Raw genomic sequence first — 27,329 nt, 5'->3', positions numbered from 1 at the left:
ATCGCTCTGCACGTAATGACGGGCAATACAGGGGCCGGAGCATCGTTACGTCATGGCTCCGCCCCTCGTGACGTCATGGCCCGCCCCCGTCAATACAAGTCTATGGGAAGGGGGCGTGGTGGTCGTCACACCCCCTGCCATAGACTTGCATTAAGGGGAGGAGCCGTGATGTCATGAGGGGCGGAGCCATGACGTCACGCTGCTCCGGCCCCTGTATCGCCCGTCATTACGCACAGAGCGAACTCGCTCTGCGCAGTAATGATAGCGGGGTGCCTCAGCGGCGATCCCCGGGGTCCCCAGCAGCGGGACCGCGGCGATCTAACATCTTATCCCCTATCCTTTGGATAGGGGATAAGATGTCTAGGGGCGGAGTACCCCTTTAAGCCCCCTTTTAAGTCAACCTGTGCATGTCCCTGATGGCACTACTTAGTAAAAAATAAAGAGGATATGGCCCCTTCAATCAACTGATCAGATGGGGTGCTGGAAGTCAGACCTCCACCCGCATTGTAGTTCCAGAAAACCCCTTTCAAGGGATTGTCCATAATAAGAAAAAACCCTGATCCTTTTTATTTTTTTAAAAACAGTGCCACTCATGTCTACAGGTCATATGTAGTACTGCAGCTCAGTCCCATTCATTTTAAAGGTGCTGAGCTAAAAAAAAATGTAAAAATAAATGCTTTTCCTATACAAGACAACCCCTTTAATATCTATTATTCATCTTGTGACGGATCTTTGGAAATAGCCGGAAGGCATTATGGGCGGTCGCCTCGCAGACTTTCTCCGGTGACAGACCCTTCACGCGGGCAATGTATTCACAGGAGATGAAGATATTGGATGGTATATTCCTTTCCTGAAATAAAGACAAAAACTATGGTAATTAAGGTAATTAATAATGTCCTACTATTCATAATAAACTAGACGGCAACTGCTTATAAATTTTTTTTTGAATATAATGTTATCATTTTACAGGTACAATACAAGATACATAAAGAGCTGCCAGGAAAGACTGAGAGTCCTCCCATTGCCTGGCACAGTAGGTGACAGGAGTCTATATACCTTCTATATAAACCCCCATTATCTACACCAGTCTGTCCCAACCAGGATGCATCCGGTTGTTGCAAAACTACAACTCCCAGCATGCCCGGACAGCCTACGGCTGTCCGGGCATGCTGGGAGTTGTAGTTTTGCAACAGCCGGAGGCACCCAGGTTGGGAAACACCGGTGTCCAGTCCCTTGGTAATGCTCTATGTACATAGTAGTGTTGTCCGTACCTGTCGGTCTGGTCCCAGGGCTGGTGAATCAGTCTCTAAGCAGATGTTCTCCAATGGGATCCGTCTTATCAGCTTTTCTCTCTGGAGTTTGTGCAAAGTGATTTACAATAAAAACCAATTAGTTCTAATAATGTAATAACTGGAAGCAGCAGCAGAGAACATGGCACAAAGAGTAGGCAGGGAGTCTGAGGACGTATTCACCCGCCATGTATGGGATCTGCATTTCATCTGTAGATTTGGTGCCAGGATAGATGGTAAAGATCCTAGCAGGGGAAATAGGAAAACTTTCTGGATCTATGAGAGTTTTTCCAAGTGAGATACAGATCAGAAACATCTATGTATGTCTGTGTGTCGTTCTATCTATCTATCTATCTATCTCATATCTATCTATCTATCTATCTCACATCTATCTATCTATCTATCTATCTATCTATCTATCTAACGTAGAAAGCAGCAGCACTCAATTCCGTGAAAAAATGTGTGGCTTTATTCAACCAATCATACAGGAGGCGACGTTTCAGCTGTCTCACGCGGCCTTTGTCAAGCAGTGACTGGTACATAGTGTGAGGTTTATATAGTCAGCAGGTGACAATCAATTAGTGTCATAATTGTTTACAAAACAAAGTGCAGCAGTACAGTGGTTATTATGATCATAGATAGTAGGGTACAATTAAACACCTTACATGTATCAGGCGCCTACCATACATGAAAGAAACTCGGTGCAAAACAATAAGTAAACTCAAAACTGTTCACAACTTTTGTAAAGTGCATAATTATTGTGCAAGTATTCACCGTGATGAATGAATCTTCCGGGAGGGAGGAGTTCCGCCGCGCGTCCTCCATTCACCGGCACACACGAGGACGCCAACCAGTCCAGCCCAGGTCCGTCTTCTACGTCTTTCCGGTTTGCGCCGGAAGTGATCTCATGGTAAACAAAAGCACGTGTATGGCTCGCGCTTGCGCACTAGAGTGAACGCGGGCTGTACGCCATCTTGGGTCCTGGCTACCCTTACTGTCAGTCCATATATGTGATAGTGGTACCTATGATACCGGTTATACCGGCGCATCGTGGGGGTGGGATTGTCAACTGTTATGGGGTGATGCCATAGAACGGGAAACCCGTTCTGTTTGGCATACCGGCTCTGTGTCTCCCTGTCTGGTAATCCAGTCGGGTGGCACAATCCGGGTATACCACCCCAAAAGTGACAACCTGGCATCCACTCACCCATCTTTGCCTTCGTAGGTGTATTTCATGCAGCTCATTTTCGGGGTGCTCAGGTACCCGGCGTCAGGTGCTTAGGAGTATCCGTAGAGTAAGGAAAGGGTGTCGTGATGGCGTCCTCAGTGACCGGTCATGGCTGGAGGCGCAGCGTCTCTCATTCACTCTTCTGGAAGAAAAATAAAATAGCATAAGTATATAGAAAAATTTAGAAAAAAAGTACCAAACATACACCATATTCCGCGCGTACTTGTCCTGTGGCGTGTCTCCGTGCCAGAGGAGAAATTATGGATTAAATATTTTATGGCTGATTTTATATTCAGTATTCAAACCATGAGGTTTGAGAGTATTCAACTCGTAGATCCACCTCCACCTTTTTTAAGGGGGGGAATGTGGTCTACCAACATAAAACGTAATTCACGTAATTCACGGCTAAACATTTTGAGGAGTTGGGCCACATTCCCCCCCCTTAAAAAAGGTGGAGATAGGGAATGTAAGTTAAAAAGGAGAGAGCTGAGGTGGATCTACGAGTTGAATAATCTCAAACCTCATGGTTTGAATACTGAATATAAAATCAGCCATAAAATATGTAATCCATAATTTCTCCTCTGGCACGGAGACACGCCACAGGACAAGTACGCGGAATATGGTGTATGTTTGGTACTTTTTTTCAAAATTTTTCTATATACTTATGCTATTTTATTTTTCTTCCAGAAGAGTGAATGAGAGACGCTGCGCCTCCAGCCATGACCGGTCACTGAGGACGCCATCACAACACCCTTTCCTTACTCTACGGATACTCCTAAGCACCTGACGCCGGGTACCTGAGCACCCCGAAAATGAGCTGCATGAAATACACCTACGAAGGCAAAGATGGGTGAGTGGATGCCAGGTTGTCACTTTTGGGGTGGTATACCCGGATTGTGCCACCCGACTGGATTACCAGACAGGGAGACACAGAGCCGGTATGCCAAACAGAACGGGTTTCCCGTTCTATGGCATCACCCCATAACAGTTGACAGTCCCACCCCCACGATGCGCCGGTATAACCGGTATCATAGGTACCACTATCACATATATGGACTGACAGTAAGGGTAGCCAGGACCCAAGATGGCGTACAGCCCGCGTTCACTCTAGTGCGCAAGCGCGAGCCATACACGTGCTTTTGTTTACCATGAGATCACTTCCGGCGCAAACCGGAAAGACGTAGAAGACGGACCTGGGCTGGACTGGTTGGCGTCCTCGTGTGTGCCGGTGAATGGAGGACGCGCGGCGGAACTCCTCCCTCCCGGAAGATCCACTCATCACGGTGAATACTTGCACAAAAATTATGCACTTTATAAAAGTTGTGAACAGTTTTGAGTTTACTTATTGTTTTGAACTGAGTTTATTTCATGTATGGTAGGCGCCTGATGCATGTAAGGTGTTTAACCCCTTAAGGACCGGAGGTTTTTCCGTTTTTGCGTTTCCGTTTTTTGCTCCTTGCCTTTAAAAAATCATAACTCTTTCAAATTTACACCTAAAAATCCATATGATGGCTTATTTTTTGCGCCACCAATTCTACTTTGTAATGACGTCAGTCATTTTGCCCAAAAATCTATGGTGAAGCGGGAAAAAAAATCATTGTGCGACAAAATTGAAGAAAAAACGCTGTTTTGTAACTTTTGGGGGCTTCCGTTTCTACGTAGTACATTTTTCGGTAAAAATGACACCTGATATGTATTCTGTAGGTCCATACGATTAAAATGATACCCTACTTATATAGGTTTGATTTTGTCGGACTTCTGGAAAAAATCATAACTACATGCAGGAAAATTAATACGTTTAAAATTGTCATCTTCTGACCCCTATAACTTTTTTATTTTTCCGTGTATGGGGCGGTATGAGGGCTCATTTTTTGCGCCGTGATCTGAAGTTTTTAACGGTACCATTTTTGCATTGATAGGACTTATTGATCACTTTTTATTCATTTTTAAATTATATAAAAAGTGACCAAAAATGCACTATTTTGGACTTTGGAATTTTTTTGCGCGCACGCCATTGACCGATTATAAAAATTAATGATATATTTTTATAATTCGGACATTTCCGCACGCGGTGATACCACATATGTTTATTTTTATTTACACTGTGTTTTTTTTTTATTGGAAAAGGGGGGTGATTCAAACTTTTAATAGGGGAGGAGTTAAATGATCTTTATTCACTTTTTTTTTTCACTTTTTTTTTTGCAGTGTTATAGGTCCCATAGGGACCTATAACACTGCACACACTGATCTTCTATGTTGATCACTGGTTTCTCATAAGAAACCAGTGATCAACGATTCTGCCGGATGACTGCTCATGCCTGGATCTCAGGCACTGAGCAGTCATTCGGCGATCGGACAGTGAGGAGGCAGGTAGGGGCCCTCCCGCTGTCCTGTCAGCTGTTCGGGATGCCGCGATTAGCCGCGGCTATCCCGAACAGCCCGACTGAGCTAGCCGGGAACTTTCACTTTCACTTTTAGCCGCGCGGCTCAGCTTTGAGCGCGCGGCTAAAGGGTTAATAGCGCGCGGCGCCGCGATCGGCGCTGCGCGCTATTAGAGGCGGGTCCCGGCTTCACTATGACGCCGGGACCGCCGTGATATGACGCGGGGTTACTGTGTAACCCCGCGTTATATCAGAAGAGCAGGACCAAGGACGTACCGGTACGTCCTTGGTCCTTAAGGGGTTAATTGTACCCTACTATCTATGATCATAATAACCACTGTATTGCTGCACTTTGTTTTGTAAACAATTATGACACTAATTTATTGTCACCTGTTGACTATATAAACCTCACACTATGTACCAGTCACTGCTTGACAAAGGCCGCGTGAGACAGCTGAAACGTCGCCTCCTGTATGTTTGGTTGAATAAAGCCACACATTTTTTCACGGAATTGAGTGCTGCTGCTTTCTACGTTAGATTTACTGGACCTGTGACCGGGTTTACCTGCAGCACCAGCATACATCTAACAGTGCTGCCCGCATTTCTATAATATCTATCTATCTATCTCATATCTATCTCTCTCATATCTATCTCTCTCATATCTATCTATCTAATATCTATCTATCTATCTCATATCTATCCATCTCATATCTATCCATCTCATATCTATCCATCTCATATCTATCCATCTCATATCTATCCATCTCATATCTATCCATCTCATATCTATTATTCTCAATCTCATATCTATCCATCTATCTCATATCTATCCATCTATCTATCTCATATCCATCTATCTCATATCTATCTATCTATCTATCTATCTCATATCTATCTATCTCATATCTCTCTATCTATCTAATATCTATTAATCTCATATCCATCTATCAAAATAGAAACATGGCAGCACTCCAAAAAGTACGGCGAATGGTGGCTTTATTATCACCAAAGTGTACAGCGAAGTTTCGGCCACCTCACGTGACCATCATCAAGTTGGTTGATGGTCACGTGAGGTGGCCGAAACTTCGCTGTACACTTTGGTGATAATAAAGCCACCATTCGCCGTACTTCTTGGAGTGCTGCCATGTTTCTATTTTGCTGTATCCAGAGGGACCGAGGACCAGGGTCCAACCACAGCTTGCGCCCACTCACCAGTGTTTGTGTGCTGCTCCGTCTATCAAGTGTCTATCTGTCTATCTATCTATCTCTCTCTATCTCTCTCATATCTATCTATCTATCAGAGATGAGCGAACTTACAGTAAATTCGATTCGTCACAAACTTCTCGGCTCGGCAGTTGATGACTTTTCCTGCATAAATTAGTTCAGCTTTCAGGTGCTCCGGTGGGCTGGAAAAGGTGGATACAGTCCTAGGAGACTCTTTCCTAGGAATGTATCCACCTTTTCCAGCCCACTGGAGCACCTGAAAGCTGAACTAATTTATGCAGGATAAGTCATCAACTGCCGAGCCGAGAAGTTCGTGACTAATCAAATTTACTGTAAGTTCGCTCATCTCTACTATCTATCTATCTCATATGTATCTATCTATCTCATATCTATCTATCTCTCTATCTATCAAAAAGATAAATTCAGCTGCACTCTTTCAGGGGTGGAGTGCCTCCAATGAGACTAAAGAGAATGGGTGCAAGCAAAAACAAGGGTAAGGTTCACAAACAGTCCTTGTAGGATGTAAAAAAAAAATTAAAATAAAAAATTGCTGCACTCCAATATTAGTGAAAAAACAGTGAAACAAGTTTTATTCCATCATGATGTGAACAGCAACATTTCAACTCTCTCCAGAGTCTATTTTAAGGCTTGAAAAAGACTCCGGAGAAAGTCGAAACTGTAACCTAAAAAACAATCTGGAAACACATACATTTATTCCTGTATAATGTTCTGCTTTAATATGGTTAATAAATCTGTTATCATTTTACTTACCTGATCATTATTTGCGACTCTTGGGGGGAAGGAGAAGAAGTATCCGGCCTGCACCCCCTCCAAGGCAACTGAGGCGCGACCAGCAAAATTGTGCAGTAAGACTTTCTCAGCACCTGAAAGTCACAATCAACACCAAACACATAAACATTTATGTATATATATATATATATATATATATATATATATATATACACACACACACATACATATGAAATCCTATGGATTCATTTTGAACAAGCAGGTATCAAGTAACTGGTCCTCTTAAGGGCCCACATTCACACTACGGAAAAGCTGCACGGATTCTGCATGCAGCAGACTCCCATTGATCTCAATGGGAGTCAGCTGCTCAGTGCACACTACAGAAGTTCCATAGTGTGAGCCTAAGAAAGGGGATGCATGAAGATCGCCATTGATTTGCTATGGTGGTTACCTTTCAGAAGCAATGTTCTTACCTTGTTCCTTAAGAAAAGCTATAGTTTGTCTCCCAGCTGAACGAGAATGGACATTTCTGTAAAAAGAAGAAAAAAATTAAACTTTTTGAATTTTAAGGCAACTCCTTCCAGTATGACTGTAATTGGGGTCAGGTGATTGAGGGGTCAGGTGATTGAGGGGTCAGGTGATTGAGGGGTCAGGTGATTGAGGGGTCAGGTGATTGAGGGGTCCTGTTCCTGGGATCTCCCGAATAATCAACTTTCATTGCTGGGTGAAAATGGAGAAGAGATGACGCCATCTATCAGAAGGATGTTCCTTTTGCTTTGGTATAAATGTCATTCAAGTGATCTGCTGTATTTTCTTACTTTACATAAAGAACAACAACAATATGAATGTGTATCTTAAAGGGGTACTCAGATGCTAGGTATCTTATCCCCTATCCAAAGGCTAGGGAATAAGATGTCTGATCACAGAGTTCCCGCTACTGGGACCCCCATGATCTCCGCACAGCACCCAGCGTTCTGAACATATGCCGCTGGGTTTGGGTGGCAGTGGTCGAGGCGTCATGCCACACCCCCTTGTGATGTTACACCACGCCCCTAGTCATGTCTATGAATAGTACGGTACTGTATATATTGTAGAAATAACATACATGTCTAAGGTAGAACGGAGGGGTCATGGCTACAAGATCCCCATCTTAAAATACAGCCGATCATTGAAGGTTCCAGTGGAGAGGGGGGGGGGGGTACTTTGTGAAAAGCTTAGTGTAAAGGGACCCTTCAAACAGATAGAGGGTCCTAGAGATCAGAGATCTCCAAAGTGAAGAGGCCAAAGCTACTATTGGGTCAGGAAGAAGCGTTGGCTCATATATTTGCATTGGTTTCGCTATACACTGACACTGGTAAGTCCATTTGTTTTGCAATGTCCAGTTGTTTCTGGAAAACTCTCAGCTGCTCTTCTCTCTCCTTGGAGGTGGGAGTGAGCCAGGGGGTGAAGTCTAACCCGATCTATACAGGGAAAAGGAGAACAAGGTGGGTAAATAAGTTAGTGCCATCCCAGTTCTAATGTTAATTTGGGCATTTTCCTATTAATCGAGCCCCCTACTTACTACTGCAATGCAGGGGCTATTGAGTGGTCTCTGTTTTTATGATTTGATATACAGTAGCATACTGGCTGAAAGCAGCCACCACTAGGGGGAGCTAACGGCATATGTACTTATACAGCTACTGATGCACAAAGGCCTCGTTCACACTGCTGTCGGGCTTCTTCGGCAGTTCCGTCAAGTTTAGCAGAGAAAAATACAGTGCAAGCTTTATTCTTTTTCTCTGCTAAATTCCTGGATCACCGATGGGCCCCATGCAAGTAAATGGGGGCCGTCGGAACCTAACAGTAGCTGTTCGCATCTGACCAGTTTCAGGGTCCGATCAGCTAAAGAATAAAAAAAAATTAAAGAGCCGATTGGACCCTTAACAGGTCGGATGCAGATGGCAGTGCCTAGCCTTAAACTATTTTTTAAGGCTGGAGTAAGCTCCCCTATAGGCAGGCGCAGGTAGCCGCACCCCTGTGTGTACATCCTTCAGATAAACCTTCATATTAAAGGGGTACTCCGGTGAAAAACTTTTTTTTTTTTTTTTAAATAAGCTGGTGCCAGAAAGTTAAACAGATTTGTAAATAACTTCTATTAAAAAAATCTTACTCCTTCCTGTACTCATTAGCTGCTGAATACTACAGTGGAAATTCTTTTACGTTTGAAACACAGAGCTCTCTGCTGACATCATGACCACAGTGCTCTCTGCTGACATCTCTGTCCATTTTAGGAACTGTCCAGAGCAGCATATGTTTGCTATGGGGATTTCCTTTTACTCTGGACAGTTCCTAAAATGGACAGAGATGTCAGCAGAGAGCACTGTGCTCATGATGTCAGCAGAGAGCTCTGTGTTTCAAACGTAAAAGAATTTCCACTGTAGTATTCAGCAGCTAATGAGTACAGGAAGGATTAAGATTTTTTTTTTTATAGAGGTAATTTACAAATCTGTTTCACTTTCTGGCACCAGTTGATTTAAAAAATAAAATAAAAAAAGGTTTTCACCGGAGTACCCCTTTAACTCATTATTGGTCTGTTTGGTTTCACTAGGAGCCAAATCTGATCATTTCCCAGAATGATTTAACCCTTACCTCTCCTATGCCAACAAGACGGTCTTTGTACTGTTCAAACTTGTCAAGTGCAGGTTTCAGGTCCTCCAATCAAAGACGTTTAATTGCCCACAAAAGCAAAAAGAAAAGACATATAATAGACACAGCTGCAACAAACAGGTAAGTAATCCAACTCACCTTCCCTTGTGTACGGTGCACTGACCGGTGCCCGGCAAGGCATCCAATGTCAAAGGAAAAATGTATGGAGGGTCCAGCACTTCTTTGCAAGCAGTTTTATTGAAGATACATCACACCATAAAAACGACAAATCAGACAGACATGTTTCGAGCGCGTGCGCTCGAAACATGTCTGACTGATTGTCGTTTTTATGGTGTGATGTATCTTCAATAAAGCTGTTTGCAACGAAGTGCTGGACCCTCCATACATTCTTCCAATTAGAGATGAGCGAACTTACAGTAAATTCGATTCGTCACGAACTTCTCGGCTCGGCAGTTGATGACTTATCCTGCATAAATTAGTTCAGCCTTCAGGTGCTCCCGTGGGCTGGAAAAGGTGGATACAGTCCTAGGAGACTCTTTCCTAGGAATGTATCCACCTTTTCCAGCCCACCGGAACACCTGAAAGCTGAACTAATTTACGCAGGAAAAGTCATCAACTGCAGAGCCGAGAAGTTCGTGACGAATCGAATTTACTGTAAGTTCGCTCATCTCTACTTCCAATAGACACAGCTGCAGTAAAAAATAAAATAAAACCTATGATAAACTGTAAGGGCCCCTCCGAGCAGAACCCAACTTGCAGAAGAATCCGACTGATTACAGTGATCCCTCAACTTACAATGGCCTCAACATACAATAGTCTTTTCTGGACCATTGTAACTTGAAACCAGACTCAACATACAATGCTATGGAATCTGCGAAACGTGTCAATGGCTGGAAGAACCGACCAATCAGAATGGATATTTCACTGGTAAAATCCGTGTATTCCTAAAGTGCATGCACTGACTGGTGTCTGGTAGCGCCCCCTACAGCACAGGGAGGTATTACATGTTCTGTACTCTTTACCTGTATTACTGAAGTACATGCACTGACTGGTGTCTGGTAGCGCCCTCTACAGTACAGGGAGGTATTACATGTTCTGTACTCTTTACCCGTATTACTGAAGTGTATGCACTGACTGGTGTCTGGTAGTGCCCCCTACAGTACAGGGAGGTATTACATGTTCTGTACTCTTTACCTGTATTACTGAAGTACATGCACTGACTGGTGTCTGGTAGCGCCCTCTACAGTACAGGGAGGTATTACATGTTCTGTACTCTTTACCTGTATTACTGAAGTGTATGCACTGACTGGTGTCTGGTAGCGCCCCCTATAGTACAGGGAGGTATTACATGTTCTGTACTCTTTACCTGTATTACTGAAGTGTATGCACTGACTGGTGTCTGGTAGCGCCCCCTATAGTACAGGGAGGTATTACATGTTCTGTACTCTTTACCTGTGCAAGGGTTAGCTGCTCCTTAGGACATCAGGTGGGGGCGGCTCCATTTTCCTTTTTTTTTAGGATATGGCGTGTTCTGTACAGGACCCTGAAGAAGCTCCTGTCCTATACATAGACCAGTGTTTCCCAAAGAGGGTGCCTCCAGCTGTTGCAAAACTACAACTCCCAGCATGCTGGGAGTTGTAGTTTTGCAACATCTGGAGGCACCCTCTTTGGGAAAGACTGAAATAGACAGTGATTACAGCTCCCAGCAGATCTTTCTTACTTTTATATGTAAGGATTTGCTTTATCTATATTAGTTATCTACTTATTTATCTTTAATCCTCACATTTCCTATTTTTGGATGACATTTTGGTGGCTTCAGAACCAATTACCAGGTTTCCATAGAGTTATGGTCTCAACATACAATGGTTTCACCATACAATGGTCGTCCTGGAACCAATTAATATTGTAATTTGAGGGAGCACTGTAATGGGATTCTGCCGCATTGTTCAGATTGCATCATATTTGACACTGTAAGTCAATGGATCCAAGTCATGCACCTATTGTTATGAATGGTATCCAGATGTGAACAAAACCTTATTCATTCATCATGTAAGTTTTATTTAAACCCAAATATTGCAGGTATCCTATTGGGTGCTCTTTGGTGTGAAACTGTAGGGTCACATCCATAGACATTGGTGAAGTCTGTGACCTCAGGCTGCTGGATTTCTGGGACAAAGGGGATCTGTCATGGATTCCTTTGACAGTGCGCACAGATTTCTATAAAGGGGTACTCCGGTGGAAAACATTTTTTTTTTTAATCAACTGGTGCCAGAAAGTTAAACAGATTTGAAAATGACTTCTATTTAAAAAAAAAATTACCCTTCCAGTACTTATTAGCTGCTGTATACTACAGAGGAAATTCTTTTCTTTTTGAATTTCTTTTTTGTCTTGTCCACAGTGCTCTCTGCTGACACCTCTGTCTGTGTCAGGAACTGTCCAGAGCAGCATAGGTTTGCTATGAGGATTTTCTGCTGCTCTGGACAGTTCCTGATACGGGCATCAGGTGTCAGCAGAGAGCACAGTGGACAAGACAAAAAAAAGAAATTCGAAAAGCAAAGAATTTCCTCTGTAGCATACAGCTGCTAATAAGTACTGGAAGGATAAAGATTTTTTTAATAGACGTCATTTACAAATCTGTTTAACTTTCTGGCACCAGTTCATTTAAAAAAAATAAGTTTTCCACCAGAGAACCCCTTTAATAAAAATCCAATACAAACATTTTATGCCAGTGTTTCCCAACCAGAGTGCCTCCAGCTGTTGCAAAACTACAACTCCCAGCATGCCCCGGACAGCCAAAGGCTGTCCGGGGCATGCTGGAAGTTGAAGTTTTTCAACAGCTGGAGGCACACTGGTTGGGAAACACTGTTGTGACCAAAGGACCACATCAAGGCATATGAAGTCTTCCAAATTTGGTTACTTAGGAAGACTGAGCCTTGCATGGCAGCGCCCCCACTACAACAGTTGCCACCACAGAGGTGACCACAATAGATCTTCATGCTCTTAAAGGGGTACTCCACTGGAAAACATTTTCTTTTAAATCAATTTGGTGCCAGAAAGTTAAACAGATTTACTTCAATTAAAAAAATCTCAATCCTTCCAGTACTTATCAGCAGCTTTATACTACAGAGGAAATTCTTTTCTTTTTCAATTTCCTTTCTGTCTGCTGACACCTCTGTCCATGTCAGGAACTGTCCAGAGTAGTACCAAATCCCCATAGAAAACCTATCCTGCTCTGGACAGTTCCTGACATGGACAGAAGTGTCAGCAGAGAGCACTTGTGGTCAGGCAGAAAGGAAATTCAAAAAAGAAAAGAACTTCCTGTGGATTATACAGCCGCTGATAAGTACTGGAAGGATTGGAAATTTTTTTTTTTTTTATAGAAGTTATTTACAAATCTGTTTAACTTTCTGGCACCAGTTGATTTAAAAGAAAATATTTTCCAGAGGAGTACCCCTTTAAAGAGACCAACTTGGTCACTTTCTGAGTTACTGAAGAGCAAAACTTGGTACCAATACTTCCATTACTTACATTTTGCAGGAAAAGATGACCCTTGGGACTAAATGCTGTGTATTAAAGGGGTATTTAAGGGGTATTAAAGGGGTACTCTGGCACTCACTCCAGCTTAAAGGGGTACTCCGGTGCTTAGACATCTAATCCTCTATCCAAAGGATAGGGGATATGATGCCTGATCGTGGGAGTCCCGCCGCTGGGGACCCCCATGATCTTGCACGCAGCACCCCAGTTAAAATCAGTCCCCGGAGCATGTTCTCTCCGGGTCTGATTACCGGCGACCACGGGGCAGGTGGCGCGTGACGTCACGCCTCCGCCCCCGTGTGACGTCACGCTCCGCCCCTCAATGCAAGCCTATGGGAGGGGGCGTGACAGCTGTCGCCGGTAATCAGACCCGGAGTGAACATGCTCCGGGGACTGATTTTAACTGGGGTACTTTGTGCAAAATCACGGGGGTCCCCAGCGGCGGGACCCCCGCAATCAGGCATCTTATCCCCTATCCTTTGGATAAGGGATAAGATGTCTAAGCACCGGAGTACCCCTTTAAGCTGGAGTGAGTGTAATTCTAACATGCAGAGATACATGATATTGATCTAAACACCTACCTGCATTGTCACACTGTGGGAACCGTCTGCCGTACTCTGTATAGGATGTACCCCAAAACATGGCATAACATAACTGGGGTACCTAGAAAACACCCAAAATATCAAATAGGTAAAACCAGCGTACCACACAACATATACTGAATGGATATCTTACTGGTGGGGGTCTCCTGACCCCCTATTTGCATGCAAAGGTGACTGAATGCAGGATCCGCAACTGCAGATTTTACAAGGCAGTTCTTGTGTACTTTTGAGCGCCTTCTAAAATCTACAATTGCGGACTTAAAGGAGTACCGTAGTGTTAGATACGTATTCGCAGGATAGGGGACAAGTGTCTGATCAGCAGTCGGACCCCTGCGATCTCTTGTGCGGGGAGCCAGCATTGGCGCGGCTAATGCGTGTGTCGTTGACCTCACTGAGGCCGACAACACATACACTCCATACAGCTCTATGGCAGAAGCATGAACGCTGCATCTCCGCCTCTCCCATAGAGATACATGGAGGAGGCTTGTGACGCTGCGGCCAACACGCCTCCTGCACGGGAGAGCCGGGTCCCCGTACAGGAGATCGCAGGGGGTCCCAGCGTTAAGACCCCCGCGCTCAGACAATTATCCCCTAGGGCAGTGGTCTCCAATAGAGATGAGCAAACTTACAGTAAATTCGATTCGTCACGAACTTCTCGGCTCGGCAGTTGATGACTTTTCCTGCATAAATTAGTTCAGCTTTCAGGTGCTCCCGTGGGCTGGAAAAGGTGGATACAGTCCTAGGAGACTCTTTCCTAGGAATGTATCCACCTTTTCCAGCCCACCGGAGCACCTGAAGGCTGAACTAATTTACGCAGGATAAGTCATCAACTGCCGAGCCGAGAAGTTCGTGACAAATCGAATTTACTGTAAGTTCGCTCATCTCTAGTCTCCAACCTTTGGACCACCAGATGTTGCAAAACTACAACTCCCAGCATGCCCGGACAGCCGTTGGCTGTCCGGGCATGCTGGGAGTTGTAGTTTTGCAACATCTGGAGGTCTGCAGGTTGAAGACCACTGCCCTAGGGGATAAATGTCTAACACTGCAGATCTACTTTAAAGGGGTACTCTGGTGGAAAACTTTTTTTTTTTTTTTTGAATGAACTGGTGCCAGAAAGTTAAAACAGATTTGTAAATTACTTCTGTTGAAAAATCTTTACCCTTTCAGCACTTTTTAGCAGCTGTATGCTACAGGAAAAAAAAATATTTTCTTTTTGAATTTCTTTTTTGTCTTGTCCACAGCGCTCTCTGCTGACACCTGATGCCTGTATCAGGAACTGACCAGAGCAGGAGAAAATCCCCATAGCAAACCTATGCTGCTCTGGACAGTTCCTGACAGGGACAAAGGTGTAAGCAGAGAGCACTGTGGACAAGACAAAAAAGAAATTAAAAAAGGAAATAATTTCCTCTGTAGCATACAGCTGCTAAAAAGTACTGAAAGGGTAAAGATTTATTAATGGAAGTAATTTACAAATCTTTTTAACTTTCTGGCACCAGTTGATTTAAAAAAAAAAAAAAAAAATGTTTTCCACCGGAGTACCCCTTTAACAACTGTAGATCAGCAATTTCAAATCCGCAACAGATCCAGTGTGTGTGTGTGAATATACCCTAAGGGTGGGGTCACACGGAGCACATCCAGCAGTGCACCAACGGCAGTCACAAGAGCGATCTCCCTGCTGCGGCCGGGTAGCTCTGTGTGTCTGTTCATAGTGGTAGATTACCAGGTGTATTCACATACTCCGCATCCGGAATTGTAGATCTGCAATTGGAGTCAAAAACACATAAGAACTGCCTTGTAGAAACCGGAGCTGCGGATCCACAATTGTAGATTTTACAACTTCAAATCCACTGCGGATCCCCTAAGGGTACATTTACACGTATGGTATGCTGCACATATTTGATGCGCAGGATTTGAAGCTGCAGATTTTAAATCAAACTAAATGGCTGAACACAGTTTCAAATCTGCAGCATCAAATATGCGAATACTGTACATGTATCGGTAGGGTGACATGGGGCGCATTGTATTTTACGCTGCAGATGCACCGATGGCAGTCACAAGAGTGAGCCTCCTGCTGCTGGGTAGCTCTGTGTGTCTGCTCATAGCGGCGGATTCTGGCGAACACACAGAGCTACTCAGCCACAGCAGGTAGCTCGCTCTTGTGACTGCACTTGTGAACTACGCTGCGGGTGCGCGCTGTGTGACCCTACCTTAAAGGGGCACTGGGAGTCACGCCCCCTGAATGCAAGTCTATGGGAGGGGGTGTGACGCCCCCTCCCATAGACTTGCATTGAGGGGGGCAGACGTGACGTCATGGTGGGGGCGGGGCTAGGACGTCACAAGCTCCTGGCTCCAGCGTTCGGAACAGTTTTTTCCAATCGCTGAGCAGCGGAGTACCCCTTTAAAGGTATATTTGATGCACAGGATTTGAAGCTGCAGATTTGAATGTGAACTAATTGACTTGGTCAAATCTGCAGCTTCAAATCCAGCACATCAAATACGTACTGCACGTGTGAATACACCCTAAGGGAGAATTTACAAGCTGCAGATTTTGTTGCCGAAATTTCTGTGACGGTCTCATTTATCCAAATGGAATTTGCAATATTCAAGAAACAAACCTGTCTGAGAGGTGTAGAAGAGTCTCCAGCTCTCCTGCGTGCTCCGTTACTGACACAAGAGCCTGGACTCCTCCCTGGAGAACACAACAGAACGTTTACTATGCAACATATAAACAACATACATCTGAGTTCATATATCTCCAGTATTAATCAACACGTTATTCTTTGTATTATAAACAGTATTACAATTCTCCAGTGTAATTCCTGACAGTTTTTAAGCTTGCTGTCAGTCATTAGGAACTATAGATGAGTTAAAGGGGTATTCCGGCATTTATTTTATTTGACTATGCTACAGAGGCATAGTCAAATGAGTGTCATTCATAATATAGTGTACCTGTACCTGTGTTTGATGACTGGTCTCACAATTCTTCTGTGATTTTTGCCCTAATGTATATTTTTAACAGCATAAAAAATTAGCAACATCTCAGGTTTTCCCAGGTTGCAGTGCGGCCCGAGACATTACATCACTAGCCAGGTGTTAAAAGGGTGCCTGTCTGCTTTAATGGGTGGAGAGACCATTGGGTGGGAGGGAGATCATTCTGCATCTAATTGTTTTTTTTGCATAATTTTTCCATTCTTTTGAATGGAATGCAGCTCATTTGTGTTTCAATGGGTGGGGTGGCTGATGTGTGGGAGGGAGGAAAGTGACCTCACACTTACAAACAAGGAATTATGGGACATGTAGTTTGAGAGAAGGCACTCCATCAGGAAATACCCAGTTCAAGGATCCTTCCTAAGCATGTCCATTACTATCTGGCAGGTGCTTACTAAAATCACCTTCTGGTGGATAACCCTCTTAATTTCCAAAAAAATGTTTCAGGTACAATTTGCACGACTTAGCTGTTGGATCCGGATTCAAATTTGAAACTTCCCTTATTGTCCTACATAGCATGCTACACTAGCCTTTCTGCTGCCCGAGGTGAATTAAACAAAGGGGTCTCCCCCCATATGTATAATATATGCATATTATACACACACTTGCAGCATGAGCTGTATTCCAGCAATTCATGAGATCTTTGCCCCACTGTTAATTTTTAACAGCATACAAAATGAGAGTAGTCTCCCTGGTTTTCCCAGGTTGCAGTGCGGCCCAAGACATTACATCACTAGTCAGGTGTGCAAAAAGGACACAGCAAAGCATGGTGGGGAGCTCAGGTGGGCTTCAATGGGTGCAGTGGTTTATGTGTGGGAGGGAGAAAAGTGACCTCACACTTACAAGCAAGGGATCATGGGACTTGTAGTTGAAGGGAGGGAACTCCAACAGGAAATAATCTTTTGACAAAATGATAGCAGCGTTATGGTAGACTCACAATACAGCCATTTAGCCCCAAGACTGGCAGGTGAGGTAAGTACTAAAATCACCTTATGGTTGCTAACCCCTTTAAAGGGGTGCTCCGATGAAGTTAAGAAAAACAAATGCCCAAAAAGCCACCACAATACCTGTTCTGTGTCCCCTGTAGTTATCCATGTGGTTTTGGCAGCTCCTTTGGCCCTTCTTGTCGCCTTAATATTATTTTTCCTTGATTGCAGCCCAGACTACAACTCCAAGAAGTCATTTCAGCTCGGTGTAATGGCTGCCAGCCAATTGCTTTCACTATCTGTGTGCATACTGTGTTGTAAACAGTCAGCCTCACACACTACATGTCTTTTCTTTTAAACTATCCTTCCCCCCCCAGCAATAAATCATGCTATGCTCTGAAAGGTTGCAATCAGTGATAAGATCCGCAGCAAGAAAAGAGCAGAGTTATGTGTTGAGGAGACTGAGAATCTTCACTGGGCTTCTCTCAACAGCAAGCTCCTCACTCATTCTGTGGCTGTAAAGCCAGAAATCATGTGGTATTTGTCTTTGTGTTAACCCATCATTGAGACGTAGCCCCACCCTCCTTCAAGACAAGCAAGATCTGAATATGAAGTCTTTCTCTCACTCCATGCATGTAAGTGACAGCTGAAAGAGGGACACTGCGCACTCTCTATATTATATATATATATATATATATATATATATATATAGCTAATGAATGATATTTAGACAAATAAATAGGTTGGTAAGAGGGAACCGATGAGCTATGGGTTTAGTTTCCCGGAGTACCCCTTTAAGAACTGTGTTTGAAAAGAAATTTGATATTTTAATAGTTCTGAGAATTCTGCGCATAGCTATACCAAATATGTTTGCTTTTTGTTTAATATTATATACAGATAGATTTAAAAAAAAAAATTATTTGGAAAATGGGGGGATTTGGGTGATTTGAATTTTTATTAGCTGGAAGTGGAAGGGCAAATTTTAACTTTTTTTAACACTTTTTTTTATTTTTTATAAGCAATTACTGTAATGTCCGTTTTTGTATTTTTCTGTTTTGGTGTCTGTTCAGACACTAGGTTTGGGTCTATACAGTTTTCTGTGCTATTACCCCTGGATAGGGAATATTTAATGCTATCAGCCTAATCCAGCTTGGGTGTGGTATTAAAACCCGAGCTCTGCTGGTACTCTGGGCTGTTTATTAGTTCTTACTCTGACTGTTTTATTATTTAACTTTGCTATATCTGTTTGTCTGAGTTTTAACCATGGTTGATTGCTGTTTACGATATAGGTTTTAAGTACATCTGTTGTTTTTTAGGATTATGTATGTCCATTCTGCTTTAACCTTGTTATCTTAGTCTGTGTTCGCACTGTGAATCTTGTGCTTGTACCCGTGCTCCGTATTTAGTATTCCTGTTTAGAGTCCTGATCCGTATTCCTCCATGGTATTGAGTTTGGTTTTGTAATATTCCTGTTTTCTTGATCCGTATTCCTCCATGTTTTGGAGTTTGGCTTTTGAAGTTATCTCTAGAGTCTCACACCAAGCAGAAGGGAAGTGCGGCATTCTCAGACAATGGACCATTTCACACGCTGAGCGTGTGAAACGGCACATCATCTGAGAATGCCCCCAACCCCATTGCCATCTGTCTGTCTTACCCTCACCACGAGCCATGGTGTTTTTGTTTTGGATAAACAATAAAGCATGAACATTCTACTTCTTTATCATGTTGGCTTGTACTTACAGTTTGGAACTGTGTAAATTGGCGCCCCTTTTTGTGGACTATAATTGCTAATGTGAACAGGATTCTTCTCATTGTACTGGGTGAAAAGTGTGTGGTGAAGGTTAGGAATGGCGCCGTTTCTTCAAATTATCTATTGAAACTGTACACGTTTATAAGCAATAATTTGGTTGCTTATGCAGATCCATGTATAGAGATTACACATATATGGATTACATAGTCAGAACTCTGTTAAGTCAGCATTATTACAGCTTGCTATAGGCGGGCTGTATCAATAGCTGAGTCACGGCAGGCCTTAGGCTGGCCTAACAACCTGAGATTACATTGCAGGTGAGCCAAATAGACCATCTAGACACTAAAGATGTGCACTAAAAGTTTTAATGTCCAGATTGCTATTGATCGTGGCATTCTTGTGTCCATCCTATGAACAGGAGAGATTTTTGCAAGTGAACACTACGTATTTTGCGAGCAGAATTCCGCTTGAAAAAAATAAAGTGCAGCAGCCTCCTATTATTCTCAAATGGGATTCTGCTGCACCATTCACATATAAGGAAATTCCGGACCCCAGACAGAATGAACATGTTCATCCTTTTGGCTGAATACTCTCCGAAAAACATTGTCACCTATTCAGACTGCGCATTTCTGAGTGGTCCTAGCAAGCTTGTTTTGCCTATGCCGCTCCAGACGGGCGGAGATTCCGTAGTGTAAACGAGCCCTTACGGTTCCCAATGATTATAATCTTGAAAACTGTCAGGAACAGACACTTAGGGTGCGTTCACACTGAGGAATAGGAGAGGAATCCTCATGTAAAAATTCCGCCGTGGAATTTTTTTTTTTTTTGCGAGAATGTTGCGTTAAATTTGTGCGGAATCTAGGAGGAAACTGTTTTTTTTTTTTTTTTTTGCTGGACTACAACCACCAATTGGAATTTACCTTTTTATTTATTAATTTTTTTTGTGCGGAATTTCAAGTGGAAACATTTTTTACCATTGACTTCAATGGACTTCTGCTCGCATATGCCGCAAGAAGAATGAACGTGTTTTTTCTTCTAGCGGAACGGAATTCCGCCAGCGGAATTTACGCAGTGTGAACAGTGCAGAGCAAAATAAATTGAAGTCAATGGCAAAGCAGGTGTTAATTATTAAGAAGCGGAGAATTCAAGAGGAATTACTCGAGTAAATTCCTCTTGAATTACTCAGCGTGAATGCACCCTAAGGGTACGTTCAGACGAGCGGATTTTCCACGCGTATTTCGCTATGGATCCGCCGCTGAAGGACCTCTATATGTGCTTGCTCAAAGCGGCAATACGCTGCTACGAGCAGACGCACTGCGATGTGCGAGTCGCCACGCGCATGCGCAGTATACTCGCACATCGCGGGAGCTCTTGGCCTGGGTCATTGAGCAGGCGCGATGTGTGCGAGTACACCGCGCATGCGCGACCTCTTGTGCATCGCTTCAGTGTGTCTGCACGTAGCGGCGTATTGCCTCTACGAGCAGGCACATGTAAAAGGCACCATACAGAGGTACTTAAAGGGGTACTCCGGTGGAAACATTATTTTATGTCGGCACCATACAACTTTACCATAGGATGGAAAATTTACAATATAACAAAGTGTTGGCCTAATTCTGAACATATGGCTTTAGAGGGGTACTCCGATGGAAAACTTTTTTTAAAATTTTTTATCAACTGGTGCCAGAAAGTTAATCTGATTTGTAAATTACTTCTATTAAAAAATATTATTCCTTCCAGTACTTATTAGCTGCTGAATACTACAAAGGAAATTATTTTCTTTTTGGGACACAGTGCTCTCTGCTGACATCACGAGGACAGTGCTCTCTGCTAGCATCACGAGCACAGTGCTCTCTGCTGACATCTCTGTTTATCTTAAGAACTGACCAGAGCAGGAGAAAATCCCCATAGAAAACATATGCTGCTCTGGACAGTTCCTAAAATGGACAGAGATGTCAGCAGAGAGCACTGTGCTCATGATGTCAGCAGAGAGCTCTGTGTTCCAAAAAGAAAAGAATTTCCTCTGAAGTATTCAGCAGCTAATAAGTCTTGGAAGGATTAAGATTTTTTAATAGAAGTAATTTGCAAATCTGTTTAACTTTCTGGCACCAGTTGATAAAAAAAAAAAAGGTTTTCCACCGGAGAACCCCTTTAAGCGGCGGATCTGCAGCGTAAAATACGCAGCAAATCCGCTCGTCTGAACGTACCCTAAAAGTAGATTAGAATTTTTTTTTTTTACAATTTCTCATTTTACAACAAATAACACATTTCAAGAAACCGCAATACCCCTTAAAGGGGTATTCCAGGAAAAAAAAGTTTTTTTAATATCAACTGGCTCCAGAAAGTTAAACAGATTTGTAAATTACTTCTATTAAAAAAATCTTAATCCTTTCTATAATTATCAGCTGCTGAAGTTGAGTCGTTGTTTTCTGTCTGGAAACAGTGCTCTCTGCTGACATCTCTGCTTGTCTCGGGAACTGCACAGAAGTAGAAGAGGTTTGCTCTGGCGATTTGCTTTTAAACTGGGCGGTTCCCGAGACAGGTGTCATCAGAGAGCACTTAGACAGAAAAGAGCAACTCAACTTCAGCAGCTCATAAGTACTGAAAGGATTAAGATTTTTTAATAGAAGTAATTTACAAATCTGTTTAACTTTCTGGAGCCAGTTGATTATATATAAAAAAGTTTTTTTCCTGGATAACCCCTTTAAAATGTTTTTTCCTGCTTTACTTACTTTTCTAGCTCTTTCCAGAATATCCGCTCTATCCTGCAAATGCAAATATTTGTGTTAGCTTTGCTGAGATAAGAAGAACCTGCGCTGCAGGCCTCCGGTCCGGGACTATTCCTAAGTGTAAATGTTTTTATTTGATCATTTTGTGGCTTCAAAGAAAAATAGATGTGAGTAGTGAATGGATCCAGGACAAAAAAAGAATAGGAGAGTGCAGCCCTGCAGACAATGGGGCAGAGTTATAGATATTTGTTCCTTTTATTTCCTGGCGGAAATACATTTGTATATATATATATATATATATATATATATATATATATATATTTGCATTACTCCAGTGCACCGAATGGCGGCATACCTGACCCTAGTTGACCTCCATTTAGGTTACGCTCTAACGCTGTGGTTGCTCATAAAACCTCGTCCATATACCAGTGTTTCCCAACTAGGGTGCCTCTAGCTGTTGCAAAACTACAACTCCCAGCATGCCCGGACAGCCGTTGGCTGTCCGGGCATGCTGGGAGTTGTAGTTTTGCAACAGCTGGAGGCACTCTGGTTGGGAAACACTGCCATGTACAATGGCCGTGTGTTGTAGCCAGTAAGGAATTTAGGTATCAACCTAATGTCAGCTTTAATGAACACACCTAGGAATGGATTGGTGTCCAGGCGTCTAGAGACGATCGGGGTGTGGGGACTCCAGGGCCGGCTCTGCCTTTAGGCAAAATAGGCAGCCGCCTAGAGCGCACTCTTGATGGGGGGCGCCGCTCTGCCCGCAGCAATAAAGTTAGCCAGCATCCGAAGCACCCGCCCATCCATCAACACCACCAGTAGTCACCCCAGTAGTAAGGTGATTACATGAGGAGGAGGTTTGTTACAGTGTGTCACCCCAGTAGTAAGGAGATTACATGAGAAAGGGGTTTGTTACAGTGTGTCACCCCAGTAGTAAGGAGATTATATGAGGAGGAGGTTTGTTACAGTGTGTCACCCCAGTAGTAAGGAGATTACATGAGGAGGAGGTTTGTTACAGTGTGTCACCCCAGTAGTAAGGAGATAACATGAGGAGGTTTGTTACAGTGTGTCACCCCAGTAGTAAGGTGATTACATGAGGAGGAGGTTTGTTACAGTGTGTCACCCTAGTAGTAAGGAGATTATATGAGGAGGAGGTTTGTTACAGTGTGTCTCCCCAGTAGTAAGGAGATTACATGAGGAGGAGGTTTGTTACAGTGTGTCACCCCAGTAGTAAGGAGATTATATGAGGAGGAGGTTTGTTACAGTGTGTCACCCCAGTAGTAAGGAGATTATATGAGGAGGGGGTTTGTTACAGTGTGTCACCACCATAGTTAGGAGATTACATGTGGAGGGGGTTTGTTACAGTGTGTCACCCCAGTAGTAAGGAGATTACATGAGGAGGAGGTTTGTTACAGTGTGTCACCCCAGTAGTAAGGAGATTACATGAGGAGGAGGTTTGTTACAGTGTGTCACCCCAGTAGTAAGGAGATTACATGGGGAGGAGGCTTGTTACAGTGTGTTACCCCAGTAGTAAGGAGATTACATGAGGAAGAGGTTTGTTACAGTGTGTCACCCCACTGTAGTAAGGAGATTACATAAGGAAGAGATTTGTTACAGTGTGTCACCCTAGTAGTAAGGAGATTACACGAGGAGGGGGTTTGTTACAATGTGTCTCCCGAGTACTGAGGTGGAGCGTGTTAAAAGGCAGAGCCAATGGGTGGCAAAATAAGTTTTCGCCTAGGGTGGCAATAATCCTTGCACCAAGCCTGGGGGCACCATTACATTATTGCCATAATATGCCCCACTAGGGTATATAACAAAGAATTAATGGAAGTCCCTGTAATGGTAGGATTCGCTATAAGTCCAACGTCTGAAGGGTCTGTAGGACCCACTATAAAATTTGGGGTGCCATATGTGCTTATTAACCGCACGCTGACCCAAATATATATGTAGATAGGGTGGAAGCCTGTGCACAACAATGGGGTTACTGGTATTAAATGGGGTTGTCTCAAGTAAAAGAGAAGGTGGAGGGGCAATACCAGGATTGCCTGGGGAATGGCTTCCCCCTGTGTTATCACTAGCCTGCCCCCGAAGGATACATGTAGCATTGCATGCCGGTCATTCAGTCAAATAACCATTCTTCTACAGCAGTGGTCTCCAAACTGTGGCCCTCCAGAGGTTGCAAAACTACAACTCCCATTGGCTGTCCGGGCATGCTGGGAGTTGTAGTTTTACAACCTCTGGAGGGATTCAGTTTGGAGACAATTGTTCTAGTGCATAGACACGATGGGTCCTCCAGAGAGAGAGCTGCTCCTACACAGTCTTAGTGCCCCCATAATCAAGTGTCCATTTAACCAGAGTCAGAATATCTTTGTCGCCAAAGTAAGAGAGTGTCCCCAAAATCGCTGTGTCTGCATAATCTATGCCAGCTCTAGTATTGGGGTGTCCCAGTAAAGAAACCAGATAGCCCCAAAATCTGTACGCTCTCACACTGATAGTTTTGCTCCCATTCACTTTAATGGGTCCCCGAATCGGTGACAGTGGCAGATTTACAGATTGACTGCAGACCCATTGAATAGTAGTGAAACTGGTAGCGGATCTCCTGCATCGTGTGAACGCGCCCTTACGGACAAAACTTTACCTGTGCCAGAGGCTACTGCAAAAGTTTACATAACAAGTCTACATAATCACAGCGTCCCCATAAACAGAGTGTCTCCATAACCATAGCCAGAGTGCTCCATAACCAGAGTGTCCCCATAACCATAGCCAGAGTGCCCCATAACCAGAGTGCCCCATAACCAGAGTGCCCCCATAAACAGAGCCAGATTGTCCCATAACCAGAGTGCCCCCATAAACAGAGTGCCCCCATAAACAGAGTGTCCCCATAACCAGAGTGTCCCCATAACCATAGCCAGATTGCTCCATAACCAGAGTGCCCCATAACCATAGCCAGAGTGCCCCATAACCATAGCCAGAGTGCCCCATAACCAGAGTGTCCCCATAACCATAGCCAGATTGCTCCATAACCAGTGTCCCCATAGCCAGAGTGCCCCATAGCCAGAGTGCCCCATAACCATAGCCAGAGTGCCCCATAGCCAGAGTGCACCATAGCCAGAGTGCCCCATAACCAGAGTGCCCCCATAACCATAGCATCCCCATAACCATAGCCAGAGTGCCCCATAGCCAGAGCCAGTGTCTCCATTTTAGAACCTGAGCACTCCATAACCAGAAACAGAGGTGCCCATAACAAGAGTGTCCAATATCCAACGCCAGAGTGTCTCCATAACAGAATCAAACTGCCCCATAACCAGTGTCTTCAAAGTTCCAACCAGTGTCCTAGAGCCAGTGTCTCCATAACCAGAGTGAGAGTGTCTTCACATCAGTCACAGTGCGCCATAACCAGAGCAAGATGGTCCCACAAGCAGGGCCAGAGTGTCTCCACAACAGAGCCCCATAACCAGGGACACAGTGTATTCAAACTATGTGACAGTCTAGGAGGGTCCCCGCAGATTTCACTATAGTAATTACATCAGTCCACGTACAGACACAGGACCTACACAGGACTGAATGTCTCCAGCCCTGGTCTCCAAGAAAATGGCCGCCGCCGCCGCCGCCAGCCTGTAATGTGTTCTCCTCTATAGAACAGGGTATGGAGTCACATTACTCAGAGATTACCTGGGAGAACTCCTCGGCTGTCATGTGGCAGTGACAGTCTACATAGCCGCCCGCCATTACTGTAGCCTTCCTCTCAGCCGTCCCCTAGTGACCCCACAGTGGGCGGGAACAAATAGGTCCAGTGGGCGGGGCTTAGAACTTCATAGCTGAACACGTGTATATAAGTCAGGATGAGCTGCTGTGGCTGGTGACAGTTACTGCACAAATTCACCTACCTATGGCAGGTGCTGCAGAACTACAACTCCCAGCATGCCCAGACAGCCAGTGTCCCCATGACAAGAGCCAAAGGGGCCCCATAACCAGTGCCAGAGTGTCCCCATAACCAGTGCCAGAGTGTCCCCATAACCAGTGCCAGAATGTCCCCATAACCAGTGCCAGAATGTCCCCATAACCAGTGCCAGAGTGTCCCCATAACCAGTGCCAGAGTGTCCCCATAACCAGTGCCAGAGTGTCCCCATAACCAGTGCCAGAGTGTCCCCATAACCAGTGCCAGAATGTCCCCATAACCAGTGCCAGAATGTCCCCATAACCAGTGCCAGAATGTCCCCATAACCAGTGCCAGAGTGTCCCCATAACCAGTGCCAGAGTGTCCCTATAACCAGTGCCAGAGTGTCCCCATAACCAGTGCCAGAGTGTCCCCATAACCAGTGCCAGAGTGTCCCTATAACCAGTGCCAGAGTGTCCCCATAACCAGTGCCAGAATGTCCCCATAACCAGTGCCAGAATGTCCCCATAACCAGTGCCAGAGTGTCCCCATAACCAGTGCCAGAGTGTCCCTATAACCAGTGCCAGAGTGTCCCCATAACCAGTGCCAGAGTGTCCCCATAACCAGTGCCAGAATGTCCCCATAACCAGTGCCAGAGTGTCCCCATAACCAGTGCCAGAGTGTCCCCATAACCAGTGCCAGTGTGTCCCTATAACCAGTGCCAGTGTGTCCCTATAACCAGTGCCAGAGTGTCCCAACGACCAGATACAGTGGGGGATATTTATCAAAGGATTTAGACTGTTTTTTCCTGTCTAAATTTGTCGCACAGAAATTCGCAGTCTAAATCTGAGCCACTTTTCTGCGACTTTTGCTCTAGAGGATTTTTAGAACATGATGCATTCTTGTCTATTTTAGATGGAAAATGCATTGGTGCTGAATTTATCAAAAGCGACTTTTCAGCGACAAGTCACATTGGCTGAAAGTACGCCGAAATGTCCGACCATGCTGGAGCAGGTTTAAAGGGGTATTCTGGTGCTTAGACATCTTATCCCCCATCCCAGGGGTCAGCAACCCGCGGCTCCGGAGCTGCATGCGGCTCTTTTACTCCTTTGCCGCGGCTCCGCGAGTCTGTCCCGGGTCCCGGTCACCCTCATTCCGGGACAATGCAGTGTCCCGGAATGATCTGAGCCCGTGAGCCGCCGTCGGTTTACTTACCTGCCCTGGTGCCATCGGAACGGAGTCTCTTTTTCCAGGGCCGCGCAGATCCTCACTGTCATGTGACAATGTAACATCACATGACAATGACGTCGCCGGCCTGCGCCTCAGACGAAGAGCGCCGCCGAGAGAGGAAGAAAAGCCCACCCCAGGCCTGGGCCCCAAAAAAAGCCCACCCCAGGCCTGG

The 27,329-nt window shown here is 44.4% G+C and overlaps 1 protein-coding gene across 3 annotated transcripts; it reads right to left on the bottom strand.

Annotated features, from left to right (window-relative positions):
- Nucleotides 1–390: 390 nt before the first annotated feature.
- On the bottom strand, nucleotides 391–25,862 carry LOC130363013 (putative deoxyribonuclease tatdn3-A). Of its 3 annotated transcripts, XM_056568278.1 has the most exons (10): nucleotides 25,723–25,859; nucleotides 22,048–22,080; nucleotides 16,270–16,343; nucleotides 13,634–13,715; nucleotides 9,501–9,563; nucleotides 8,223–8,332; nucleotides 7,346–7,401; nucleotides 6,894–7,006; nucleotides 1,272–1,352; nucleotides 391–850 (listed from the first exon to the last, which is right to left on the bottom strand). In XM_056568278.1, the coding sequence occupies exons 1-10, from the start codon at nucleotides 25,777–25,779 to the stop codon at nucleotides 701–703; spliced, it is 819 nt and encodes a 272-aa protein (XP_056424253.1). In that variant the 5' UTR covers nucleotides 25,780–25,859; the 3' UTR covers nucleotides 391–700. The 3 variants fall into 3 exon arrangements, with proteins under 3 accessions (XP_056424253.1, XP_056424255.1, XP_056424254.1); XM_056568280.1 differs by lacking the exon at nucleotides 9,501–9,563 and having other exon boundaries at nucleotides 25,723–25,862; XM_056568279.1 differs by lacking the exon at nucleotides 22,048–22,080 and having other exon boundaries at nucleotides 25,723–25,846.
- Between the last annotated feature and the right edge of the window lie 1,467 nt (nucleotides 25,863–27,329).

This window comes from Hyla sarda, chromosome 3 (genome assembly GCF_029499605.1).
Source record: "Hyla sarda isolate aHylSar1 chromosome 3, aHylSar1.hap1, whole genome shotgun sequence".
In the NCBI taxonomy this organism is placed as follows: domain Eukaryota; kingdom Metazoa; phylum Chordata; class Amphibia; order Anura; family Hylidae; genus Hyla; species Hyla sarda.
This window is presented reverse-complemented; position numbering and strand designations above follow the sequence as displayed.